Here is a 27,254-nt window from a genome sequence, read left to right on the forward strand (position 1 = left end):
TATTACTAAGCAAGATCAGTGCTTAGCTGGTTTCATCGACCAGAGTGCCTCAATAGAACTAAGACTATCCGAGAAGATGAAATAATGGTCTACGCGCTAATCGGTAATAATCCCAAAGGGAAGTTAACTGCTGCCAGCTCAGCAACATAAAGGCCGTTAGTTACGACGAGCACCAGGACGTGAGTTCATACAAGCCGTTTTCTTCGCAGTCGGTGCACCTTTTGGAATCCGGCCGACACCAACGAAGCCACCCTGAGTCCGAACACCCTGCAACTCGGAATCCGAAAAGAGGTCATGAGCATCCAGCCTTAAAACTGTCGTTGGATCTAGACCAGCAGTTTTGGGGTTAGCTGCCGATAATCCTCCAAACCCGAGCTTTGCGTTCCCTAGGTAAAACAAAGGGTATTACAATCTTGATGGCAGGTTCGCAGAGCTGGTCTCAAGGCTGGTGCCAACCTTTGTAAATATGGCCTCTAAAAGCCGCCGTAAAGCGACCAAGATTATGTCGTCCGAAAACATATTCGTAGACGAAAACATAGCTATGAAGTTCTTCGTAAGCCTCTTGTCCAACAGCAGGCAGAGTCGCTCCAGCTCCGGCTAAACATTAATTTAGTGATTGGACCTCATTGTGCACATTACGCTGAAGGCCTTTCAAAGGTGAGAAATAAATGTCTGCAGCGCCGTAGCGTGTGGTTGGCCAGGTTAGCCCCCGCCAAGGGCGCCAGGCTTTAGGGGGGCGCCGAAATCCAGAACTGTGGGAAATGATGAAATATCTCATCAAGTTTTTTTAACGCGTTTGGTTACCACTTGAATTGAACAGGAAATACAATTGAAAAGAAGTATGGAACAAGTTTCTGGAGAAGAAGCCCTAGATGACGACTTCAATACGCCAAAGACGAAACACAGAGTAGACTGTAAAAAACCGCGTATAATTTTCGTTCGTGGCTAAGAAATCTAATCCGTTTTCGAATAATAGATACTTGGAAGTAGTGAGTAGGAAGGAAGTTTTTTTTGAATTTAAGACCAATTCTCTCATTTTATGCAGGCAAACTATTTGAGGTTCAAAACGGACCATAACGATCGCATTTTATCTAGTGACATTTTCGATTCCTTTATACCAGACCACGGTGCCTCTATGGGGAAATATCATTTTTCAAAAATCAGTATCTCTGAGACACGCACCACGTGAAAGTATATACTCTCCTTTTTCATATCGAGGGTAAACTAAAATGTTCTATCGGGGGATCTAGAACAATTTTTATTTTTTTTTTTCACTATTTTTGGTGCAAACTCCATAGAAATCTCAAATGATAATGATATGGAAATGCTAATATCATCTTCCAAACTTGGACGTACATGTTCATGATAGAATTAGAGGCGAAAGTATAGAATTGATAGTTCCGTTAGGATACGGCAGGCATGAAGAATGATTTTATAGAAAGTCGATTTGAAAGCGAGCGGATGGCAATATTTGTGATGGCACATATCACACGACCTTCCTTCTGCCAAGCTCCCGTATGAAGGGGAGGGAAAAATGTCAGTGTGGAAGCTGATATATCTCCACTGGCAAAAGAAAGGTGGTTTGACTTGCTCATATGCCATCGCGTGTATAAGGATTTTCTATCGACGAGTACTGTCTCCAAATTTCTAATATGACATCAGCATTTAGTCGAATAGGATTTTTATTGCACAGTTCTGTTTTCTCATTGCTCATTGCTCAATGCTCTCATTTCTCATTTTTCTCAAATGATAGCCGATTTAACCCCCCAAACAATGTATGGAAAAATGACCCCCGATAGAACATTTTAAAAATGCACATACCTGAAAGGGGAAAACCACTACTTTTGTGTAGTGGGTGTTTTAGAGTTACTGATTTTTTTTAAATAAGCCCCTTCGGACAAAGACACCGTGAGACACTTGTATGATAGTGAAAGAACAAGTAAAGTTTACTTAAAGACTTAAGGAATTCATTAAGCAAATATTTATTAAATCCACCAAGCGAAACAGAAATTATTTTAAAAAAAATAACTTTCGTTTTTTGGAAGGGTCATTTACCGTTAAGCGTTACGAAGCTAAAATCATGTTTTAATTTCAATTTTTCACGATTCTTATGTACTAATGTTAGTTTTGGGGAACTGAAAGACTCGCGATTTGGTTATGGAATACAATAATACAGTAGGAAAGGAAGAAAATTTAGGGTGCTTAAGTAATAACGATGCGGATGTTCACATAGTTGCCATTCTTGACGATGTTTCACTTCTGTAATGGAACGAACAAACATTTTCTTGGGAGACAATACCGAGAGGAAGACATATGAAAGGGAAACGACAGACATTAAACGGGGAAACAAGAGGAAGATATTCGTGATGGGGAATGGCAGAAAAGAGGATGGGCGGGCTATGATTACATTCTTACACCAGAAACTCAAAAATTGGTTATCAAGGGACATGTAATAGAGATCAAGACCCACCAATACTTTGCTAATCCCAACTAACAATTTAAGTTGAATTAGCTGATTTTTCCAAGACTATTTTTAGCTGAATAAGCGCTTCACTCGCTTTCAAGGTTTGTTAGGAGGCTTCGGTTGTTTTCTTCGGACCCGGAGATATTCCTTTAGCGCAGATCTGGGGCCACGATGTTCCTTGCACGCCCACACGACGTAAACAATATCCTGAAAAGATGTGCACATGGTTCGAATGAAGTCTCGTCCCTTATTCAATTTTGTGAACCATGAACGCTTCGACATCTACATGCGAATTAAATACAGACAACTACCCAACTACCCTTTTTTTCATTTCTGTTGACTTTGTTTCAAGATTCCTGAGGCTGCTAGTTCAAGGTTTTCCTGACGAACTAATAGAAAAATTCATCGAAAGCTATTTTCTGGTCGTAAACCTCATCGTAAAAGTGCCCATTTTATTCAAAGGATCCGCTTTCTCATTTCCCGGGATAGAGCAATGAGAAGGGACCCAGACCAATTTATTTTAAAAGTATCCCAGCTCTTATCATGCTTTTTGTTTTGAACATGCCAAGAAAGTAAGGGGCGCCTAATAACGGTTTCGCCAAGGGCGCTGGGAGTCCACGCTACGGCTCTGAATGTCTGTCCTGTATCCAGAAAGCATACTGCCTACATATGTCCGAATTAGGGTAAGACGGTATAATATGCCCCCCCTAAGGCAACTCCTTGATAACTTTTTACTTTTCAACGCAATTTATGCAAACTTTGTGTTATTTGATAGTCCAGGAAGTCGCAAATGCATTGCCCGTAAGTAGTCCTATAAAAATATTACAGATAACACGTTATAAAGCTTTTTTTAAAAGTCGTGAAAAAATGAATTTTAAAAAGTGCCTGGGCAATACGCCCCACCTCAACCAAAGTCATTTAATAGCCCTTCATTAGTATTTTATCAATCCCATAATAAAAAGGCTACAAATCCTTACGCGCTTAACATTAAAAAAACAACATAGGTCCATTCAAGCAGGTATGAATTACATTTCAATATTTTCCATACAATTTGGAAGCAACTGCTGCAGGCTCGCTGCGCTTGTGTCCAGTTGGTAAGGGCATATCGTCCTGCCTACACTGGGGCGTTTTGGCCAGTGAAACATGTTTTCGAAAATCGTTACATTTTTGAAGATGGAAGCAATTTTATATCATATTAACCACTGAGAAAAGTAATTTTGTTGCCCAACTGAGTGTTCCAGTGCAAGTTTTGCGGACAGTATGCCAGAGTCGCTCCAGAATGTTCAGCAAACAAACATTAAAAGTTACATCAAAACTGTGACTTTTTGTATTTTGCAAATATTTTCATTATGTAATACAAAAATATTCCCATATTCACATAGGATGATGGATTTACAAATATTTATAGGTACCAACTGAATTTGACCCTTAGTTAGTTATAGTTTTCTAGAAATCAAAGGGGGGCGTTTTGGCCAGGTGGGGCGCATTATACCGTCTTACCCTATCCATTAGAGTGATCCAAATTTAGACTTTTTCGCTTCCGTATGCTTGAACGAGGATATTTACTGTTCTATTAATCCTCCTAATTTTGGTGGAAACCGTACTGCAACGTTCCTCATGACAGGGATGGGAAAAATCAAATTTTCAAAAAATGGAGGATGATCAAAACATACTTTTGAATCAACTATCAAAACTCACCCGCGATCTTACTTTTAAACTATCAAGTGATAAAAACTCGCCAGAAACGTAGTGTGCCGTGCGTAAAAACGGACGTTCAGGTTTTCGTCCCATTTTTTTCTCGCTGTCAGCTTGATGAATTACAATTCCCAAGCAAAACGCTGTCTTTATCATTCGATTGTTAGTGCTTGCTGGAAAATACATCGAAGCAGTAGAAGGATCCTTCGGCAATGTAATAATGTCGACCGCTGACGACGGAAGCTGGAGAAATACACCAGACGACGGATGGAGTTAACCAGCAGCTGGCAGATACGGAGAAATGAAACTAATTTATTGTGCCACCATTGAATCGGGCGATGCTATACGAGAGGAAATTTGCAACCGCGATCATTTCGGAGATTTACTTCCAAATGCTGTGATGAAATACGCATCCAACAATGCACCCTTATTTCCGATAAACGACGAGAAGCCAAGCGAGAAGCACAAGATAGCCAACACCCTTAACAGTAGTACCTAGTATGCTGGAAATCGGTGGAAGAATCGTTTTTCTTGTCGTTGTTGGCGTAAGCTTAAAAAGGACACATGAATTTGAAATCTGGTGAGCAAGTTCCAGTTGTTTCCTTTACCTATATTTTTTTTATTTATTTCACACAAATAAACAGGTGAAGGGGGAGATCCCCCAGTGCCGGACACATAAGCCATTTAACGAAAAACTCTCTAATTATACGGGTTATGTTTACTTGTACACAATACACTGGTGGAAATAAGTATAAAGACAAGCTCGGTTTCCATACAAAATGGCCATGTTGGGAGGTTAATATCTCGATTTTCAGCGATTCGATTGGGCAGATTTTTTGCAAGCAGGCCTAAAATGACTTAAATTTTGATTCCATGATAGTAACAATTATGCATATATTCTGCTTGTACGCGTTTCTGTTGGAAATAATTATAAAGACAGTTCCGTTGTATGGGGCCCCATATAAAAAAGTGGTGTCTTTATAATTATTTCCAGATCCGGAGGTCAAAATCAATAGAGATGTATACAATTCGCTCACAGATCGAAAGTTCAAGCTGAAAGTTCAAGCGAAAGTTCAAGTTCAAGCTTGTCTTTATACTTATTTCCGGCGGTATATACACAAAATATGATCATTAATGATTCATACAAACTATATTTGTTCATTTGAACACGTTTTTGGACGATGTATTTTGATGCGAAATTTTGGTGAAAATTTTCACGGTTCGAAAAAGTGTCCCCGAGTACCGGACACTTTTGCATCATGTTAAAATATGACCAACTTCCTATTACATAAGTAAAGACATCATTTAGAATAGTAATATTTTTCACCTGCTTCAAGTTGTAGATATTAACACGCGTTAATAGAGCTTATTTGACTCTCCAGTTCTATTTCTTACATCCTACTCAAAATTCCCTCCAATTCAATGACATCTTCAATTTTTGTTTCTGTTTATTTCTGTGGCTTTCTGATACATCAGCAAGAAGAAACAATTGAATTGAAGTAAGTTTAGCAAAACAGGTGCAAAGAATGGCTATTTGATCACATGAAAAAACTCACTGTCCGGACCCGGGTGATATAGATACATTATATATCTAACAAATCATCATCGCTATTTGAAATATGACTAATATTGACCATCTCGACATAATCAGAATGCATTTCATTGGTTTTAATATTGTTGATTCAAACCTTCTAAAATAAGGCGGAACATGAAAATTTTTGACATTTTTGCTCAATTTCAAATTTTGTACAAAGTTTACAACATGAGGATCTGATATTCCATGCAGGTTATGGACTTTTCAATAGCTTTCTTTTGTATTACATAAGGTGATGCAGGGATCTCTGCAAGAGCTGTTTTCAGAAGTGTCCGGTATTGGGAGGTGTCCGGCGCTGGGGGATCTTCCCCTAACACTTCTTGTCTGAACATCGTTCACGTGTTTGAAGTATGGTTTAGAATGCATCTGTGCTGCGCGAATATACCAAAAGATACGCCAATGCTCAATTGCTCTTTGATATTTGATTTTATTCGATTAGTGTACAGATTGCTGATTATTCCTTGTTCTGATGAAATTGTTGAATATGTTTGCAGGTGCATGATTTTAACGCTAGCGTCAAAAAAAGCTGACAAAAAATGTCGTAATTTTTATTATAGATGGCATTATTTAGTATTTTCTGTAAAATTAAGACAATATTTTCCCTACTAAGAAGAGTTACGTTTGTTTGTAGATGCCTCATACATATTTGATCTGAACCAATAACTAAATACGTACAGGACATCGTTTGCTGCTATTGCCGCGGATATTGTGGGAGTCCCAAGTATCCGGTTCAAGCTCTAGTTGACAACGATGACTCTTCTTGACCTTCTATTCCTTGAGTAGTTATTACGAATAAAGGTTCGCTTAACTTTTCAAAAAGACCTAAGCAACATTTTTTTCATGAATTAATTTGAATAGCGCAATGAACAGAATAACATGAAAGCTATTGATTACAGTAGTGTATCCCCATCCCAAACACTAACTGAAGACACCACTCTTGCTTCAGCAGTAATTCCTTTTTACAGCACTAGTGTTCACAAAAAAGGGCACCATTACGAAGCATCAGATCTGATCAAATTTTTCTTAGTACTACTTGACCAACACCCTCGGCTGGGTAAGGGGTAGAGGATGACACACACACACCATTAGCATTAGCATTGAGCATTTCGCACAAATTCGTAGGTGGTACAAGCCTGGACTATTGTATGAGAGTAGCATCACTTTCATCCGTTACCACAGATATTGATTTGGGACTAATCACTATATCTCTTAGATGGAAGCAATGCACTCTCCAATAGTCGAGATCTGTCCTGGCCACGTCCTTGCGAATGCTGAGGAAAGGGAAGGATGGTTAGTTGGACACCTACTTAAGAAAGATGCAGAGAACTCTACGACCTCTCATAGGTGCCAAGGGAGGTTTTGGATTTGTTAGTGTGGAAGGATATAACAGTAGGAATCGTTTTGGTAGAACGTGAAACACAGAAAGAACTAAGGTAGAAATACAAAGTAGGAAAGAGACGAGCCCGGAATTGAAACCACGACCTCCTGCTCATAAGGCAGAAGTGGTAGCCATTAGACTACCGAGCTTTATCACACACATCAAGTGATAAAAACTCGCCATCGATTAAGAATCGTTTGAAAATCGTATCTTGATTTGAAGCAAAAAGATGATATAACGGGACAGTTGACAATTAGCTGATATTAGTGAAGATTCATGTTTGAATGATAATTCTGTGTTTATTATCGTTTGAGTACTAAATTTTGGAGTTTGTTTGAAAAAATGCAGTGAATCAGTTTTGAAACAATGCAACAAACGAAATAGTTGTTTCAATCGTACAAGTTTATTCTGTTTGTATGTAAAACTCTTCAAAATTTCCACGAAATGAGAAAGACTGAAAAGCCTCATTAATAAAGACAATGAAAAAAAACAAAACCTTTTCAATTTTTACGGAAAGCGGTTTGGTTTTTCGGAATTTTGAATTTTGAAAATTTGAAATTTTACGGAAAATTACTCAAAAATGGGAAAGGGTCCTTTGGCCGACAATCATTCGACGGAAAGAAATTTTAGGCAAAACGGTCATAAATGAAGAACGGTTTGATCAAAAATTTCATTTGGCCAAAGCGACAATCGGTCGGAAAAGCCGAAAAAACAGGTCGTTTGGCCGAAAATGCCGTTCGGTCGTAATGGTCGTTTGACAGAAAGGGCCATTTGGCCGACTGGATCATATGACCAAATAGCCTTCCAGCTAGATGGCCATTTCGACTAAATGACCTTTTCGGCAAACGGTATTTTCGGTCAGATGGATCTAATGATTTTGGGTCTAATAATGGGCCTAATGGATTGAGGTCTCCAGTAGTCGTGCGAGCAAAGGCGTAGGATTGTCAATCCGGAGATGGCAAGTTTGATTCTAGTTCTGGTCTAGATTGTTTCGGGGTTGGAAACATTCTCGACTTCCTGGGCATAGAATATCCATTGTAATTGCCACACCAGATATGTACATACTCAACTCATGCAATGACGAGCGAAGAAAAGCTTTCAATTGATAGCTGAGAAAATGCCAAGTTGAAAAGCATATCCAATTCCAGTTGGAATGTAGAGTCATTGAAAAAGAAGAAGATGAAGAAGAAGAAGAAGAAGAAGGGTCTAATGATTAATTCGGCTAAACGCTTTTCGGCCAAACTGCCCTTCCTGTCGTTTGGTCGAAAGTCATTCTGCGAAAAGCCATTTGTTCGAATGCCACTTGGCCTAATAACACGGTCAGCCGAATTCCATTTGGTGGAATTGAACGTTTGCCCGAAACGGTTGTTGGGTCGAAAACAGTTTGACCGAAAACATATTTGCCCGAAAGCAAAACACAGCCGAAAGAGACATTCGGCCGAGCTCGTAATTTGGCCAACAAAGTTGTTTGCCCTAGCAGGCCTTTAGGCTGAAACTGCCGTTTTGCCGAAAATGTCATTTTTTTTTTCAGTTTAGTTAAAAATGCCGTGGTCTTTTTTTTATTCATTTCTTTATTTGGTAGGCACTCTGTGTTTCTTAACCACTACTGTGCCGTGATCTACTGTGGTATTCTGCTGTACAGAATCCACACTGAATCTATTTTTAGACATTCGTTATTGTTATCATTGCCGGGTCCATCTCATCGTGAGTCCATTGTGTCATTTTGTTCGTATCGTGTATCCAATTGCTCATTGCATTGTTCGGTTGCCGTTTATCCGGGTACGTCGGTAAGACACGCACCCCAAAACGCCACCGTTTGGGCTGCACCTCAGGCGACTGACAAGGGCTTGGTGGAGGGGCTGGGAATCGAACCCATGATCGTCCGCTTATAAGGCGAACGTGTAGCCAACTACGTTAAAGACGGGTTATTTCACATACTCAGTGACTGAGTAAAATTGTATTGCCCTCTCTTTCTATCCCACAGAAATTTTACTCAATTTCCGTCAAAAGCAGGACAACTCAAAACTATGAGTAATCCTGCTTTTGACGGAAACTGAGTAAAATTTCCGTGGGAAGAAAAGAGATGGCAATACAATTTTACTCAGTCACTGAGTAGGTGAAAGTTAGAGTGTACGGGACCCCCTTCAGATGGGGATATCTATCGGGACTGCAGACTTCTTTGAATTTTAATCTGCGTGAAAAATCATAGATCAGCGGAGTGAAAAATTCTAAACGGCGGCACGCCGATGCAGTTGCTGTCGATTTACCGTTAGCTCGCGTGAGCTCTAGGCATGCTAAGGCTGTGAACCATTCCACCGATTCGTTTAACTTTTAGTTAAAATTTGACAGTTCGATGGTTATTTCGCCGTGGTTAAAAATAACCCTGCTCCGGAGCATGGTTAGATTTGACAGTTCAATAGTTAAACTAGTGCTGTCCAATGAGAGCTCGAAGTAGCTCGAAGTTTCTCCCTGTCCTGCTCATGCCCATTTGGTGACAAAAAAGAACGAGCGGGACGGGAACAACTTCGCGCTACTTCGAGCTGCTCATTAGACAGCACTACTTTGTTCGCGAGAAAATTGGCGCCAAATCCATTTCGTTCCGAATAACTATCAATCTGTCAAAACTCAAATGGGTCGGCTTCGGAGAAAAATTTTAACCACGACGGGAAAATAACCATCGAAGTGTCAAATTTTAACTAAAAGTTAAACGAATCGGTGGAATGGTTCACAGCCTAAGTCAGCGTGAGCTTTCCCGTGATAAAGAAATGATTGATATGGGAAAGTCCAGGGTCAGGGCCACGATGAAGTTGATAAGCATTGGCTTCACAATGGAAATTTTATTCTGAAAGTAGTTCTCAAGGTCAACTACCGATACTAAACATTTCCCTAGCGACCATGAAACTACGCTAAGGCCTACCCTGAATTTCTAGGAAAACAGATCTAGTGTTGGGCGGACGTTTCAGACGGGTTGATTCTGTGCAATTGTTCCCAAAAGGCCCTCTTAGCATCACGAGTGATCGTCTTGCATCAGTAATAGGTGATCCGAAACCTTGGCAAAAACTACCCCAAACAAAACCGAGTACATCGTGTACATTCTGCCACTACACACCATCTATAATCTAACAATATATGTACATAAAATTGAAACAAAATAATGTACATAAATTGTATCCAAGTGAAAACAAAATTAATTTTGATGGAAGTGTTGTCCGCATACGATTTAATTTCCATAATTCCAAGAATAAATTTTAAATTCAAATTATTAATGGAGAAAAGATATTTTATACTTTAGAGCTTATGAGGTAGTTGTACAGCTACTAACGAGCGCATTAATCCTAAAACATCGAGTCACTGTAATAACTGCTCTCCTAATCTTATTCCTCACAAATCTTTTCAAAATATAGCATATCACCATGTGTTATTCAATTGGAATTTTTTGTCGTTACGAAATATCTGATACACGTTGCTCCTTTGCATTTAAATTCCTCTACAGTATGAGTTGTTGTTACTCCAACAATAGATCCTTGCCGAGATTGTCTCACGGTCATGGAAGCAAGTTACTTGCAGAAGCCAAGACGAAAGCCTTTCGTTAGTCATCTAGCAAGCAATATTCTTCTTCACACTGTTGCTATTACTCATCGTATTTACCAGCATCTCTGCCCTCAGTAACGCAGACGTGAGGATGGTGGCATAAAATAGCAACAAACGAAGCGAGGGAAACCCTTATTGAATCATTTTCCATATTATGCTGCCAATGTTACCGCAGGCAAAGTACGTCGTTATCCACCACTGCGATTTAGTGTGCGATCCTCCCACGTTGCCCCGTGCACCTCCGCCATATTATTGTTGTAAAGCTACCTCTACGAACAATTTCGCTTCAAATTGCCCCTAGAAGGCATCACCCGGAATCCCCGAGAAGAAAGGTAGCTCACATCATCGTTGTTGTCGTCACACTCGATTAATGGTTACATCCTGAAGATATTTTCACGCAATTTGAATTTATTAATATTAGATGAGCCGTGTGTTTCCTCGTGCGTCTGAGAATGCAAATATAGCAAGCCCGAAACATCATATACTTGCAATGTTATGGTGCGTTGCTTCAGTCGAAAGGCAATAGAGAGGTGTGAACGAATGTCAACAATGCGGAAAATGGTTTATAAACAGATCAGTCAGTGTCGGTTTTCGGTGGCTGGCACACGTGGTGGGAAGAAAGGGGACGAGATGGATTGCAATGTGGTTTTGAATAATTCAATGTCTTTTTAGCAAGCGAGCGAGCAAGCAAGCATTCCGAAAAGCGCAGATGATGATGGTACTTACGTTGAGGAATCCACTACGAACATGTCGGTGTAGAAAAGGAGTAGCTGGCCGCCAATAACGTATCCGGCAGCTGGACCAACGACGGCCATCGTGTAGTAGATGCCTGTGGATGAAAATGCAAAATTTTACTTTATTAAAATCACAGACTACAGTATGTCATAGGTGAGGTAAGGGTAACACATGTATGCTACAAAGAGCAGATGGAAGGGATATGGCAACTAATCTTGATATGTCGATGGTAGAGTATCCACTAAAAAATATAGAGTGCTTGTTGTTCAACACATAAATTTAAATTCTGTTCAGTCCTGTGGAAACAACGTAAGGCCTTCGAGGTGCTATAGCTTACATATTTGGGGTGGGGGCGTCTCAGCATCTGGTATTCTCAATCAATAATGTCAGCCGTTTACAAATCAATTATTTCGGTTTCTTTAACTCAGTATATAACTTATTTGTGCAACTATTTCTCAATACTGCTATCAGCAAGATTTTACTTGAGTAATGTAAAACGGTTCAACGATTTTACCAACTAGGTGCAACCTCCCAGAAAGAAGGCTGAATCAAAACCACTTATTGTGCAATAAATTGAATTAGCCCATCGGAATCGAATTACCCTATCCCTCCTGTAGACGCCGTAATCAATAGGACTCAATTGGAAAATTGCTACTGTTCTCCATTCCCATCGATCACACTTCATCTCCTAGTCTCTAACTGAGTCCACCGTACTGTACGTACGTAAGCCATCTGCGCCCTCCGGAAATTTCTGCAACACGATTCAATGCTTCTTCCCGATTGTCCGTGGTGGGCAAACAAAGCCAAAACGCACTTCACCTACTTCCCGTGAGTCGAGGTGGGATGGTACCCTTTGAGAGGCAATGTTATTGGGAGAAAAGATAACTTCCGGTAAGCAAGACGTACTACCGCCATCCGGCAGTGTATTTTTCCCTTTATCTAATAGACTCGGGGAAGATAATAAAAAAGGGCGATGAATGAAATTATGATGGAAATATTTTTATATTGTTTTCGTTTACGCTATCAACTTCGGTGGAAAAGAAGGTTGTGGCTGCTGTTGTGAAGAAACTGGCATACCGCGGAGCTCCTCACCAGTCATGGGGTGAAAGGCACAGGTTGCTCTCTGCGATGTAATGTGATGTGATCCCTAAAATTGAACTCGAAGTGTGGCTGGAGTACACGAAATGGAATCGATTCCGGTTTACATGCTTTACTGCCAATTGATGTGAGTGGAAATTTGATTATGATTGAAATCTGATGTAAATAGTCTTTGACGAACAGACAATGATAATATTTGCTTGAAATTTGATAAAGTACAGAAGAAAGCACTCTGACAACAGCTTGGTAAAGATAGAAAAAAAAAACGATGTTTGGCCCCGAAGCATGATTTATTTTTTTTTTTCCAAAAGCAGCAATTTTACAAATTGCCTGTTTTCCATCAAACTCTTAATAGAAGAGCGTCCGTGGTGAATTCTTTATTAAACAAAATGATCAATATGTAGTATTTTCATCTTAAAACGTATTTAATTTTTGCATAAAACTTACAATTGAAAAAAAACTGGATCAAAAATAGATGTATTAGCAGCAAATGACCAAATGACGGGTGGCTTCCAATGCCCTGCCTACAAGAATGCGAAGGCGATGGCTGGTCGAGATTAATGGAGATCACCCAGTTAAATCAGCAGCTGTTGTGGCAGTCGACAACAGAAGCAATGTGCGACGTGGCAATTATTGCTAAGCCATACCGGATCCCTTCTGACAACGACAACTGGGTGGCGGATGCTACGGGGATTCCGGCCATTCAAGTGATGGGCAGATTCCCTATCCAAGAAATGGCAGACAGTTCAAGCGAGGGTTTCGTAATCGCCAAAATCAACGGGATCTTTGCGTGTAGCTGTTACGCACCCCCAAAGTGGACTTTGGAGCAGTATAACCGGATGCTGGACTCACTCACGGAGAATCTGATCGGCCGAATACCGGTGATCATCGGAGGCGATTTCAATGCTTGGGCAGCGGATTGGGGAAGCAGACTGACTAACGCCAGAGGTTACAGTTTGCTGGAGGCGCTGGCTAAGCTGGAAGTAAGACTGGGCAACGAAGGTACCATAAGTACATTCCGCAGAGATGGCAGGGAGTCCATAGTCGATGGCACGTTCTGCAGTCCGTCGATGGCGAGGAACATGAACTGGAGAGTTTGTGAAGAATATACTCATAGCGATCACTAGGCGATCCGATATAGTGTTGGAACACGAACGCCAACGGTACGACGGGGGATGAGGTGTAGTTGGCGAAGATGAAGACGAAGGACTTCGAGAAGGATCTTTTTATCAAAGCACTTCGAGCGGACAGCGACGCTACAAACCTTGACGCAGACCAGCTGACGGAAAAGATAGCGAGGGCTTGCGATGCGACGATGCCAAGGAAATTAGAGCCAACGAACAGCCGGCTGCCATGTTACTGGTGGAACGAAAATCTTGTCAATCTTCGCGCTGCCTGTCTCTGAGCTGAGGGCAAGGTCTGAAATGGTCAGATAGGAGCGAAAGATAGTTTAGTGAAGTTAGAGCGGCTTTCAAACAGGCGATCCAAATCAGCAAGTCTAACTGCTTCAAGGAGTTATGCCGAGAAGCTGACGCTGATTATTGGTCCGCTTATCGAGTCGTAACAAAGAAGATCAGGGGTCCAGCGATGCCAGCCGAAATGTGTCCGGACAAGCTGAAGATCATCGTGGACGGCCTTTTCCCGCAGCATGGTTCTACAACGTGGCCATGTACGCCGTACGAAGATGAAGACCGAGCAACCGCTGCAGGTATGCAAGTCTCCAATGACGAGCTTATTATCAGTGGCGAAAGGTTTGAAGATGAAGAAAGCTCCAAATGTGGCTCTAAAATCCGCGATTTTGGCGTTTCCGCACCTGTTCAGGATGGTGCTACAGAAATGTTTAGTAGATTGTAATTTTCCGGTTACGTGGAAGATCCAGAAACCGGTGCTACTTCCGATACCACAGAAACCGCCGAGGCTTACACAGTTCACGGAGGGTGAGACTGGCTTATCGGAAAAACAGCTCGGATTCCGTAAAGGCAAATCGACTGTGGATGCAATTAGGTCAGTCATTGAAGATGCAGAGAGGGCGTCCAAGATGAAAACGACTTCGTTGGAAGTTGAATAGCGTGTTTCGTCTAATGGCCATCCGTGTCGCGAGTGTGTACCGGACTATTTCATCGGAGGCAGTTTGCGTTATCGCAGGTATAATTCCAATCTGCATAACCTTAGCAGAGGATATCGAGTGCTACCAACGGAGAGAGCTTGAGCTTGAGCTTGATTGACTGCTCGTAGTTGCTACTCCATTATGACCAGATCAGCTGTTCTTGCACAGGGAACCAACAGATGTTTGCTTGGGACTAGCACACATCTTCAATGTACAAGTACTGGTGATCTCATTTGTTAGGTTATTTGTTACTGGCGCCTGCCACGTCAGAATGCAAGTCAATGTAGGGAAGGGGGAGGAAATGATGATGCAATCACTCGCCCACTGCAAGCCGAATATACCTCTGCACTTGCCACGAGTTCATGCGGATTTTTTTGGAATTTCTGGGTTAGGTTGGAGAGGCAGAGGTCCGTCTTGGTTAACGAGCTGCCAATGTGATAGATAGGAGAAGGTAACTGATGGAATTTCTAATTGGATGTAGGAAACGAGCTCTATAGTTCATTTCCAATTCTAGCAGATTACTGTTAGAACACTCAAGTTGAAGGTATAGGAATAGTAATGGAAACGGTATGGAAGTCCATTTCCAGTTCTAGCGATTGCTAGAACATGAGAAATAAAGAGAAGGATACAAAGTAGGAGAATGGAAAGGACCTGGGATTGAACCCACGATCTCCTGCGTATGAGGCAGAAGCAGTAGTCATATGACTACCAAGCCTGCCTCGAAACAAGAGAAGTCACGCACTGAACTGATTAATTTTATTACCGGCCGCGCAATGCAGAACACAATAATTCGGCCGACCGCGCGATCGTTCTGCTGTCCGAAACATGATAGAACACGCACTGAACTGATTAATTTTATTACCGGCCGCGCAATGCAGAACAGAATAATTCGGCCGACCGCGCGATCGTTCTGCTGTCCGGAAATGATCATCCGGAAAGATCACGCACTGAACTGATTAATTTTATTACCGGTCGCGCAGTGCAGAACACAATAATTCGGCCGACCGCGCGATCGTTCTGCTGTCCGAAACATGAGAGATCACGCACTGAACTGATTAATTTTATTACCGGCTGCGCAATGCAGAACACAATAATTCGGCCCACCGCGCGATCGTTCTGCTGTCCGAAACATGAGAGATCACGCACTGAACTGATTAATTTTATTACCGGCCGCGCAATGCAGAACACAATAATTCGGCCGACCGCGCGATCGTTCTGCTGTCCGAAACATGAGAGATCACGCACTGAACTCTCGAGTGCTACCAACGGAGAGATACCAGAAATTTGAGGCAGGAGTGGGACAATGCGAATAATGGAAGGTGGACCCATCGGCCCTCCTTAGCCGTGCGGTAAGACGCGCGGTTACAAAGCAAGACCATGCTGAGGGTGGCTGGGTTCGATTCCCGGTGCCGGTCTATGCAATTTTCGCATTGGAAATTGTATCGACTTCCCTGGGCATAAAAGTATCATCGTGTTAGCCTCATGATATACTAATGCGAAAATGGTAAACTGGCTAAGAAACCTCGCAGTTAATAACTGTGAAAGTGCTTAATGAACTCTAAGCTGCGAGGCGGCTCTGTCCCAGTGTAGGGATGTAATGCCAATAAGAAGAAGAAGAAGAAGAAGAAGAAGTGTCGACGTGGGTGAACAGGGAGCATGGTGAGGTGAACTTTTACCTTACACAGTTTCTGTCCGGACACGGCTGTTTCCGCCAATATTTGCACCGGTGTGGCCATGCGTCATCGCCATTCTGCCCGGCGTGTATCAACGTAGAGGAGACTCCAGAGCACGTGATATTCGAATGCCCGAGGTTTGCGGAGGCACGTAGAAGAATGCCTGCAATAAGGGCGGACAACACCGCAGAGCGAATGCGTCGCGATGAAGGTACGTGGAAAGTGGTAAGCACAGTCGTGACGCAAATATTGTCAGAGCTGCAGCGTCGATGGAGAAGGGACCAACAAGTAAGCATCGGTTTGAAGGGAAATCCAGCACAGTGAGTAGTGTTTGGTCTCGGGTCGTCGGGGCGCCAGCGAACCGGAAGTCTTCTGCCAACGGGAATCGTCAGACCAACCTCGGCACTCGAACCGCCAACCTGCTGAAGAAAGAAGAAAGAATAAGGAAGTACTTCTGGTATGTAGGGCACCGCCAGTGCGGACGTCATCCACCACCGGAACTGTTGGACCACCTCTGCAACCCGAAGACGAAGTCGGCGCAATGCGCAAAAGCGTCCCCTGCGATAGCCACCGGTAGTCGGGGCATCATCAGTGCGGAAGTTTTCTTCACCGGAACTGGTGAACAACCCCCGACGTCGGGAATGATGATGAAAGATGTTCCTCACCATACACAATGAAGAAAGAATCTCCCTTGTTTCGAAGAACGATTGCTTTGGTCTCATTAAAATGAAAACTAGAAACCCTGCTTGTTTCTGACCAAGAAACAAAAAGATGATAAGTTGAAGGAGCAGATTGAATACAAATTTCAATGGTACTACCAATATACCTCCGAACAGTGATACTGTTCAAAAGACAGAAAAGAACCTAACTATAAAGAATTAAACATATTTTGTATTAGTTCCGATATCGATGACTACACAATTATCCTGCCAAATGACCATTATGTCAAACGACCTTTATGCCAATCGGCATTATGACAAGTGGCGTTATGCCAAACGACTTTATGCTAAATAACCTACCATCGACCAGAGTGCTCGTGGCGAAACTTCAACGAGGTCTGGATGTCCTGACAGAGCAGTTCACCAGCTGGACGATCAGTATCAACGCGGTTGTTCCGACTGAGGATTGTAAAATCTACACAGTATTAATTTTTATGTAAATTTACGTTTATTTTCATGCACATATTTGGAGCATGAAAATAAACGCAAAAATGAGTCGGGTATTAAATTGAAACGAATTGAAAAAGTAGTCGTGCAAAATTACATGACATGAAGTTTTTATTGAATATCTTTAAGCGTTTAATTTTACACGATCGTTTAATTTTAAACGATGGTGTAATTCTACAATTCGTTCAGGTTTTTTTTTTATATTTTGTATTTTTTGTATATTGGACTCAAATGTACGATATTGGACAATATTCGAAGAAGGAGTTAAAGTCTGCAATCTTTAGAGATGAAAATATTCCTGGGTTAGGAAACAACTGAAAAAATACCGTAATGCAATCAGATTCCAAAGCAATTGAATGGTAACTATAAAGCATTGTGACAGTATGTTATTTAAATAAAATAGTGTAAAGTCGAGTTTTGTAAATTCATTTATTTGTTTCATTAAAAAATACATATCTTAATGCCTTCTATTTCAAAGTCTGACAAAGCAGAAATAATAATACAATGAACGGAACATTCCAGTAGATCCAAACGTGGTATCAAAAGCGTCAATGCTATACGCAACTTCCATTCCATTCCATACACATTCCCTCCATAGCCGTGCGGTAAGATTCGCGGCTGCAAAGCAAGACCATGCTGAGGGTGGCTGGGTTCGATTCCCGGTGCCGGTCTAGACAATTTTCGGATTGGAAATTGTCTCGACTTCCTTGGGCATAAAAGTATCATCGTGTTAGCCTCATGATATACGAATGCAGAAATGGTAACTTGGCTTAGAAACCTCGCAGTTAATAACTGTGGAAGTGCTAATTGAACACTAAGCTGCGAGGCGGCAATGTACCAGTGGGGGATGTAATGCCAATGAAGAAGAAGAAGAAGAAGACACATTCCAAATCAGTCAAAGCGATTTCCTGGGGGTTCCCGAGTTCCTACTTTCAGATCGTGTGCTAGCATCATACAATAATTAGTTATTATTTCGCTTTTTTTCACATCGACGTGCCAAGGACGCAGATGTTTTTTAAAGGATTCACATGATTTGCACCGTAATCCTCACTCCGGAATCGCACATTCATAAACTTACGAATGGCAGATCAGCTTTTCCATGTATTTAAAACCAGATGCACTAAACTTACACTTAATCATGTCGGAGCAAACTAAAATACCACCAACTCACAGAGTGAAAAAAACTGGAGCGGGCTTGAGCATCCGCCATTTGTGTTTTGTCACGTGGTGCTGTAAATTTACACGTTGATTGAAAATTAAAGCAATATTGATTTAAAATTCAACGAATGCCATTTATTTTTAAAGTACTTGGTGGAAAAAAACATTGTGCTGTAAAATTGAGTGTAATGAAATGTAAAGTTACATGTTTTTCGATGCTCTAATTATGTGCATTAAAATTCACTCAATTTTCAATCGAATTTTTGTTTCAATCACTTTATTATTACAGAAGTTAGAAAATCAACCTAATTTTCAATCAAATTTCTGATTCAATCAATTTATTTTTAAATCATTTCTTATTTACACGTCATGTAAATTTCATTATTTTTTGCTGTGTATCTCAACCGACTTGGCTTGGCCCTAGACAGCAAGCTTACTTTCAGGCAGCAGGTTGATAAAACAGTGGAAAAGCTCTATCAGTGGAAAATGTTTTATCCTGTTAAAACTACTATAAATAATGCCGTAGCAAATAATCATTTTTCCTTTTGTCCCGCTGACCTTTCGATAATAGAGGGGATGGGAAATCTATATAAATAAAAATGAAATGGTCTGTGTTCGTATCCGCATAACTAGAAAACGGCTGGATGGATTTTCTACATTCCTTCACAGATATGTTTGTTATCCTTTCCTACGGGTTTATATGATATTTGCTCATGCAAAAATCACGAGTAAGGTTGAGTCAATCGTGAAAAACTAAAATTAAGATTCATATGGGCATTTTGCATGGGTTATTCAGAACGCGCATTTTCGCCTACTATGCAGGACAAGGTCTGCCGGGTCGGCTGGTAAAAAATAAAGGCATAAATTGATTAAATCGAAAAAAATATCAGTTTTCTTAAAGATTTTTTTTCATGAAAGTTCAAAATTTTATGAGGTGAACCGGTCAAGGGCCGAAAACCTCATTAATAAAGACAATAAAAAAAAAAAATTCAAAATTTTATTATTTTTCTGGTAGAATTTTGAAATCCCTCTCAAATAAATAAATTTGGCAACAAAATTTCGAGGGAGGTGGCGACAGAAGAAGATATTAAAATTTGTTCCCTCCTAATGCTTGGTGAAAATGAAAATATGATTTGTTTAATAAAAATATGCTTGCTGTGTACAAGCAAATCAAACTCCCCGTGGTCAAATGAGGCATGCCGGCCTAGGGAAGCTGCACTAAAACTACACAGATAGAAAAAGTTGTTGAAATTTACACGAAAGTAATGCATATAAAGGGAATGCCAAAAAGAGCGTAATTTTAAACGATATTTTTGCTTGGATGTATGCAATTTGTATTGCATAATGCCACTCTTTATTCGATTAAGTGACATAATGCTATACAAATTGCATACATTTAGGGTGAAATTAATGGAAAAGATTTATGTATGCTAAAAATAGCAGCAGGGACTATGTCCAAGGGCTTGACGACCCCTCCCCATGGCCACTGCGAGTTAGGGGGCCTGCCTAGGATGTGGTGGGGTTTGACAGTGGGCTCTGATAAACCTCTACAAAAAGCTGCATGTGTCCATAAGCAGGCCCTATCAAACGCAGTCAACACATGAACGTATATGGTGTCGTGTAGGATGCTGAAGTGCAGGCGATAGAGGTACTTTTCCACACAACATGTATGTCTATCGTCTCCAATTTAGCATCTTTGTATTGCACCATGTGCGATTTTATGTAGACTGGGAAGCGACCGTGTGCCGCCTCAAAGCGCACAAGCCCAACACGAGTGCCAACCGGCACATCAGGATTAATACCAGTGAGATCCTGATAACGGTATACTGGTCAAGGCAAGTGACACACACGCGCGCGCGAAAAGTAATGCAAAATAAACGACATGTAAAATGAACGTAAATTTACATTCTACTTAACGTCAAATAGAGATAAAATAAGGGTTGCTGAATAACATTAGCTTTCCGATTACTATCAATTATTTTCAATTCCGTTTCTTTTTTACTTTTCTTACGTTAATGAAATGATAACGCGGGCGCCTAATCCGAAATTCAAATGAACAATCGCTCACTTTGAGCGATTGATTGTTTATTCTCGCGAAGAATGAACAATTGAACAATTAAGGAAATGCTAATACTGCTGTGTAGAAGTTTCATAGGTCACATCACTTTCCATGGTGAATCCCGATCTATGTTACTGATTACCCCACCCAACTAACACTACTTCCTTCCCGTGGTAAATGTGGAGATGCAGAGGTATTCTCGGTCTCTAGTAGCAACAATTACCACACACTCACATTCCCTCCCTTTCCCAACTGACTCTAAGGACTTGGCCGGCGCCGTTATTGATCAATATTTGCGAGCTGCTGAAACGTGCACTTCGAGACTAGTTGGTAAATCCCAACCACTATTTACTTGGATCGTAGTGCAATTTGCACCAGTTCTGATCAATCACGGAGTAGCAACCATTGATATGTACAGTCAGTCTAAGCTAAGCTAAGCTAAAGCTAAGAATAGTTTAATTTTCCGCGTCTGTATTTTTTACGCTCTGATTAGTTTTCATTATTTTTTTCTGTGCACAGATAGAAAAATTCATTTAAATTTACGCTAAAAATCATGCACATAGATGGAACGCCATTATCAGCGTAATTCCAGACTAGATATAGCCTAAATGTATACTATATTTGACGTGTATCGTCTATATTGCGTGCAAGTTATACACAATCTTGTTAGGAACAGGACCATTTCAGCGAGAAAAAGTGTAAATGTCCGCATATCAAGCTTTACGTGCTGTTTAATTTTCATTATTTTTTTCTGTGTAGCCTCAATAAGTGAACTAGTCGATTCTGAGGAAATATTCATATTCAAGTTGATATATGTTATACCCAGTACTATATCCATAAAACTTAATCTCCAATATACATAAAGTTAGTAGCTACTAATTGAATTCATTGTCAAATTAATTCTAACCTACAATTTATAAATTAGGTTACTTACACTGTGCACAAACGTATAGAGTAGAAAAGGGAGCACATCTAATATGCTCATAAATGACAATTGTAAGTTCTTTATAAATATTAATAAGCACCAAACCTTGGAGTTTACTAACTGCTACAAAAAATCTGGCAAGAGCTATCCCTTTCCTCCCGCAACAAAAGCCGATAAAAAAAGACAGAACACCCTGATGTACTTCGTTCGAACACGGCATTGCTACGGTGCGGTATGCGTTGAAGAATCTCAGTGACATCAGCCTATGGGTAGTCATAAGATTTCGGACAGATTGCTCCAGTTGTTCCATGCAGACACCCCGACTGGACCTCCTTTCATAATTATGGAATCGAACTTGCTGGAGAACATTCTCGAGATTTTGTAATCACCCTTGATGGACGCTTGCATTGGTTCTGACAAGACTGTTGAAGCTTAGCTCAGTCGAAAATTCTCCCAGTGTTTGGGCGCTGGTCCTACCTCCCGATGTGGACTGTTTATGGTGGGTGGGTGACGCATCCTGGTAGCTGAGGTGAACGGCGATTTATTTTATTCGGAATTCGGTGGACTACTTTGTCGGTTTATCCATGCAACTTCTTACATTCAACACAATATATTCATAAGCGTCCATTGCATAACATTTTAACATACAATATACACTTTATTAGACAGGAATTTATTTCTACTAACTGAACATATATTTGGGTCAAGCTTTCTTAACATTTGGGCTCAGACTCCATCTGATAAGATGGGCGACGTTTCGAACTTCATACTACGGTCATCGTTACGTCGTCGGTTTAACCTGCTAGCTTGATTCCTGGTGGGAGCAATAACCTTGGCAGACCTTCGTAAATTACGTCCCACAACGGTGTAAGGTGGCGATCCACCATTACGCCTAGAGTTTCACGGTTTATTGGCGGGAATGGTGGTTCCATGGATGTCCTTCGAGAGGTCGGCAAAAACTTCTTCCGTGGCGATCAGAAAAAGTGTGACCGTGATTACGCAGTTTTTCCTGCAAGAACTTGGATGCATGTTCCCGAGTTTGACCCGGTTGGAGTGGTCAAGCAGGAAGTTTTATTTAATCGGAGGATGTTTCCAGAATCGCCTGAAGCGCCAGTTTCTTCAGGCTCAATGGAATCTAGTACGGTTGTACGCTCTGGAGATGTCTAATGATATAATTTTGGCGTATTAGCCGCTGTCTTGGATTCATCAGGTATTTGAGGGAGGCAAGGTATTTGCTCATGGCTGGCCGGAACACGTATCGGTTGTCCAATCGGTCGGTGTTTTCAGGCTCCGTTAATCTCCTGTTGACTAGACGCTCCATTACTTTTCTCCAACTTGGCCAAGGCGGGTTGGTATCCTTCTTTTCGTTGGCGGCACTGGCTTTTGGGGATCGAGACGACCAAACTGGGTTTCTATTCTGGCGGAAATGCCATTCAACTCACTTATTAATCGCTTCTGGAGGGCGACTTTTTCCGCTTGGGGCAGGTTCTTCAGCAGGATAGCCTGGCTGCAGAACGGCTGACTTTCTCCTTCTCTTATTCATCGCGAATTGATTCCACCAGCGAGAAGGGCTGGTTGGAGTTTTCTCCTTGTCCCTTGTCTCCCGAAATGTTCCGCCAGCGCATCCACAATGAGGTCAGTCTCCTTCCCTCGCGCATCTCTTTCCTGAGAAACAGTTGACTCTCTTGCCAGTATGGTTGACGACTGCTCGCTGGAAACATCGTCGAGGAACTACGTCCCGACTTACCGTGGCCTCCCAATGGTTTGGCTGCAGTTGTTTCTGCCACCTGGTACTCGGTGCATGTCATGGTGAGATCTGTGGTGTCCGATGCTATGCGTTTTTTGGTCCTTTTAAGCGCACGGTGGGACCTCGATGACTGAGGGTGGAAGCTGCTCCAATCGGCATGGTCGCAAGACCAGCGGATCACTGGAACATCTCTGTTGCGTGCTGTCGAGTTCCACGAGGAAGGTGCGTGGTCGCTTCCTCGCTTCCTCTGATATCACCGTCCATCGACCTGAGAAGCCAACTAATCACCGAGCTCGAGGCTAGTGATTCGTCATGGACTCCACTAACCCTCGGTGGAGGGTGGAGTGCCATCGTTTGCACACTAGCCTGCACAGCTGCTGCTGTGATGAAGCTCGTTTCCTCGTGTGTTGCTGGAACGGATGTCAGTGGTGGCCGAGAGCCTTCTGGGGAATGTAACTGGAAACTATGGGGAAGCCAGATGAGAATTTCATAGACTTTTCATGAGTGTTTGATATTTTCCCAGAAAATTCTTCGGAATTTCCATAATGTTTTTTTTAATTTATTGTGGAAAAAATCATCGAGAATGTGAGCTTCGTTTTGGTGCGGATTAAGGAGACACTGGCGACGAATGCAAGTGCGATGCTTGGAGTGTGGGTTCATCTCTTACCCCAGTAGGAAAAACCCAGATTAAAAATGCTCAAAACACGCTTAAAAAGACTCATTCACATTTTTTAATATTGTTTTGCACGAGAAAGGCACCAACACTGATAGGTGGACTAATCAGGTTTTTTTTCAGTTTTGAAAAAAATCCGGGGGACCTTGAGGAAAAACAATGATTTTCAATAATTCCAAAATGCAATGTCGATTAAGCCAATTTTCAATACAAACAATGGGACCGCATTCTCGTCAGATACCAACTTGTTGCGAGTAAATCGGATAATCTATGTTCCAAAAGTGTGTCTACAAAATTTGTACACATACACACATACATGCATACAGACATCACCTCAGTTCGCTGAGTTGATCGGTATATAACATTATGGGTCTCGGGCCTTCTATCAAAAGTTCTTTTTCTGAGCAATCATAATGCCTTTCGGTTCAACTTTGTTGTATCAAATATACGACCGCAAACTGATCGTAGAATTACGTATAGTGCGATGGTGGATGCAAAATTTGATCATCATCAACATTTTATGCTCTTCATGCCGGATGGCTAATAGCCAGGGAATCAATTAGTTTGGAATGCGCCTGAGAAACAAGCGACAAAAGAGAACCAACGACAAAGCTTTGTTTTTGTTGGAGATAATAATCCGAAAATTTTGTCAGCAACAAAAAGAAGACAATCTTGTTGCTAACTTTTCATCCGTTATATTGCATTATTTCTAGTAGAAATTTCGGTTTTTGATATCATAGTTTCTGCTTTTGTAAAATATTCGAGAATCGAACAATGATTACTAAATTAGCAACGTATTTTCGGAAATATCAGAGCATGCAAGGCAAATGATTCTTGTCATATTGTTTTCGGTTCTGATAAAGGTTTGTCGCTATTGCGTTTGTCAGTAACACACTTTGTTGATGACAAAGAGTATATTGATGAGCGTTGCTCGAATAGATTCCCTGCTAATAGCGAAATGTAGGCAATTTACTGTTAAATGCAATTTAAACATTGGCTGGCAAATTAACAATAGTTAAATCTATGATCAATTGTTCACAATAGTTGTAAAGAATCTTAGAGTTTACTTGTCGACTCATACCAAAATCTCGAAATCCGTTGTACAACGCTGAATTTTGGCTCGTACTTCCTGACCTCTTTTCGTGACGGTCCCAAATCTAGAACTTTGGAATGACCCATCTATCTTCCGAAGGACGTAATGCTACGTCAAAAACTTTTCGTAAAGCGTGAAGATGTCCAATCTGTTGTCAATGAATGAAGTGTCAAGTATTCAGTTTGTGCGGTCTTGCTCGAAGACGTGATATATCTTTTAAATTGGTAATTGGTGCTTTATTAAAACGATGGCCTGTTAGTACAAGACTTTTGATCTGGTTTAAATGTTTGTTTACGGGAATTTCCTGTAAACCTGATATATATAATATTTACTTGTAATATGTATTAGATTCATTTATTAATTGATATCACTATCTATTACTCCTCCTTTCAGGCCTGGTGGTGAACGGTTTCATCAACGTGGTCATCACAACGATCGAGCAACGATTCGGACTAAGATCAACGCAGACCGGCCTAGTGGCCAGTGGAATGACATCGCCTCATTTTGTGCCTGGTACCGATGCTCGTACTTCGGCGGACGCTCGGTGCCTCTAAACACGCTGGATCGGATGGGGCGTTGTGGTGATGGTCTCGTGCGCTTGTGTTTGCGCTGCCACACTTTCTGGTCGGACTACGGGCACAACTCGGAGCAGAATGTTTGCCTCGTCGAGGGAGATTCTTTGGTCACGATAGCAGTGCCGCCGCCGCCGCTTCTCGTTTGGTAGGAGTACGTATTTGGCTTGTCGTCGCCAAATTTATTGGTTGCTGCTAATTAATAAGATTAAGTGCTGTCAAATCGGTTGGAACATTGTATCTGATCGCCAAAGTTCATAATATGCAGAAGAGAAATGGAATGAAATATGTTTTCGGCATATTAGACTGTAAGGAAGATGAGCTTTGTGGGACGTGACGTAAAAGTTTTGTTTTTGGATTCCTTCATGTTGATTGATAATAATTCATTCAGCGTACAAAATAGTATGTGTTTGTCAACGTACGCTGAGTTAGATAACATTGAGTTGCATTTCATTTCGCCACACTGAATGAGCCATTTTAACGGTTGCATGACGGTTATTATTAACCTAGGATCAGAGACGAGCCAGCCTTGGGAACAAATCTCTAATAAAGATTAAAACCTATAAACGGTGCGAATCGCGAATGAGTACCTTACTGTTCTGGATTCATCAACGACTTTTTCTATTTTTATTTAATTAGGTCTTCCTTTTTATTCGATCTCTTTCCCACCAAATCTTTTCCCACATTTTACTCAACTTTTCCTCACATTTTCCAACACTATCTGTTTCAGAGCTGCATGCTGTCAACTTGTCCTTGGCACCGGACGGCACGGAAAATCTCTCCTGGAATGTTTGGTTTTCTTCACCGCCCAGCTACTGTTGGGTGCCGGCGCATCGCCTCTGTACACCCTCGAGTCACCTATCGACGAGAACGTCTCCAAGAAGATGTCACTCTTTATTTAGGTGAGTCAATGAATTCCACGGAAGGAAATATCTGGATCCAAAGGGTGTGGGAAAAAGCATGGAACTAATAAAAGAACAGGCGATAAAACAAGATGATGAGGGTGCTAAAACGGACTTATTTGGCTTGGTGACTGGGAAAACGTGGATTAGAGAGATTGTCGCTTTGTTTGGGTGTACAGGAAAGGTGCTAGCAGTTTGTTATTGTTTGAATTGCTCCTTTTAGTACACGGTGATTTGACGAGGTTCATAAGAATTTTTCATCGAGGATATTTGGGTTGGTTTCACTTTACCTCCAGCATGTGTAGAAGTACAATAGAGCACAGTTTATGGAATGTAAACAACATTTCAGAATGCATAATTTTTATCAGTGTTTACAGTGAAAAGGGTTTTATTTTATATGTCTCATGGAAAAAGGTTATTGTCGATCTATGATGCTTAGCTTAGCTTTTTCAACCGGTTAGTCGTGCTTAACTATGCAAAGCCGTCGTCCAAAAGTATGATATATATTTACACTCGATATTTTCGGGAAATATGGACTTAGAAACTAGATTTAGCTGATTCCAGCTACTTATATTATAAGCGTTTGACGCCGCGATAAATGCGGTTTTATCGAATGCTCATAAC

The 27,254-nt window shown here is 41.2% G+C and overlaps 1 protein-coding gene across 1 annotated transcript in view; it reads right to left on the reverse strand.

Moving 5' to 3' along the window:
- Positions 1-27,254, reverse strand: part of LOC134212902 (solute carrier organic anion transporter family member 4A1) — a 312,371-nt gene that overhangs the window by 12,446 nt on the left and 272,671 nt on the right. The window contains exon 5 of the mRNA XM_062691220.1: positions 11,449-11,551. Coding sequence (XP_062547204.1) covers positions 11,449-11,551 — 103 coding nt within the window. The remainder of the gene's footprint in view (positions 1-11,448; positions 11,552-27,254) is intronic.

Source organism: Armigeres subalbatus, chromosome 2, assembly GCF_024139115.2.
Source record: "Armigeres subalbatus isolate Guangzhou_Male chromosome 2, GZ_Asu_2, whole genome shotgun sequence".
NCBI classification, from domain to species: Eukaryota; Metazoa; Arthropoda; class Insecta; order Diptera; family Culicidae; genus Armigeres; species Armigeres subalbatus.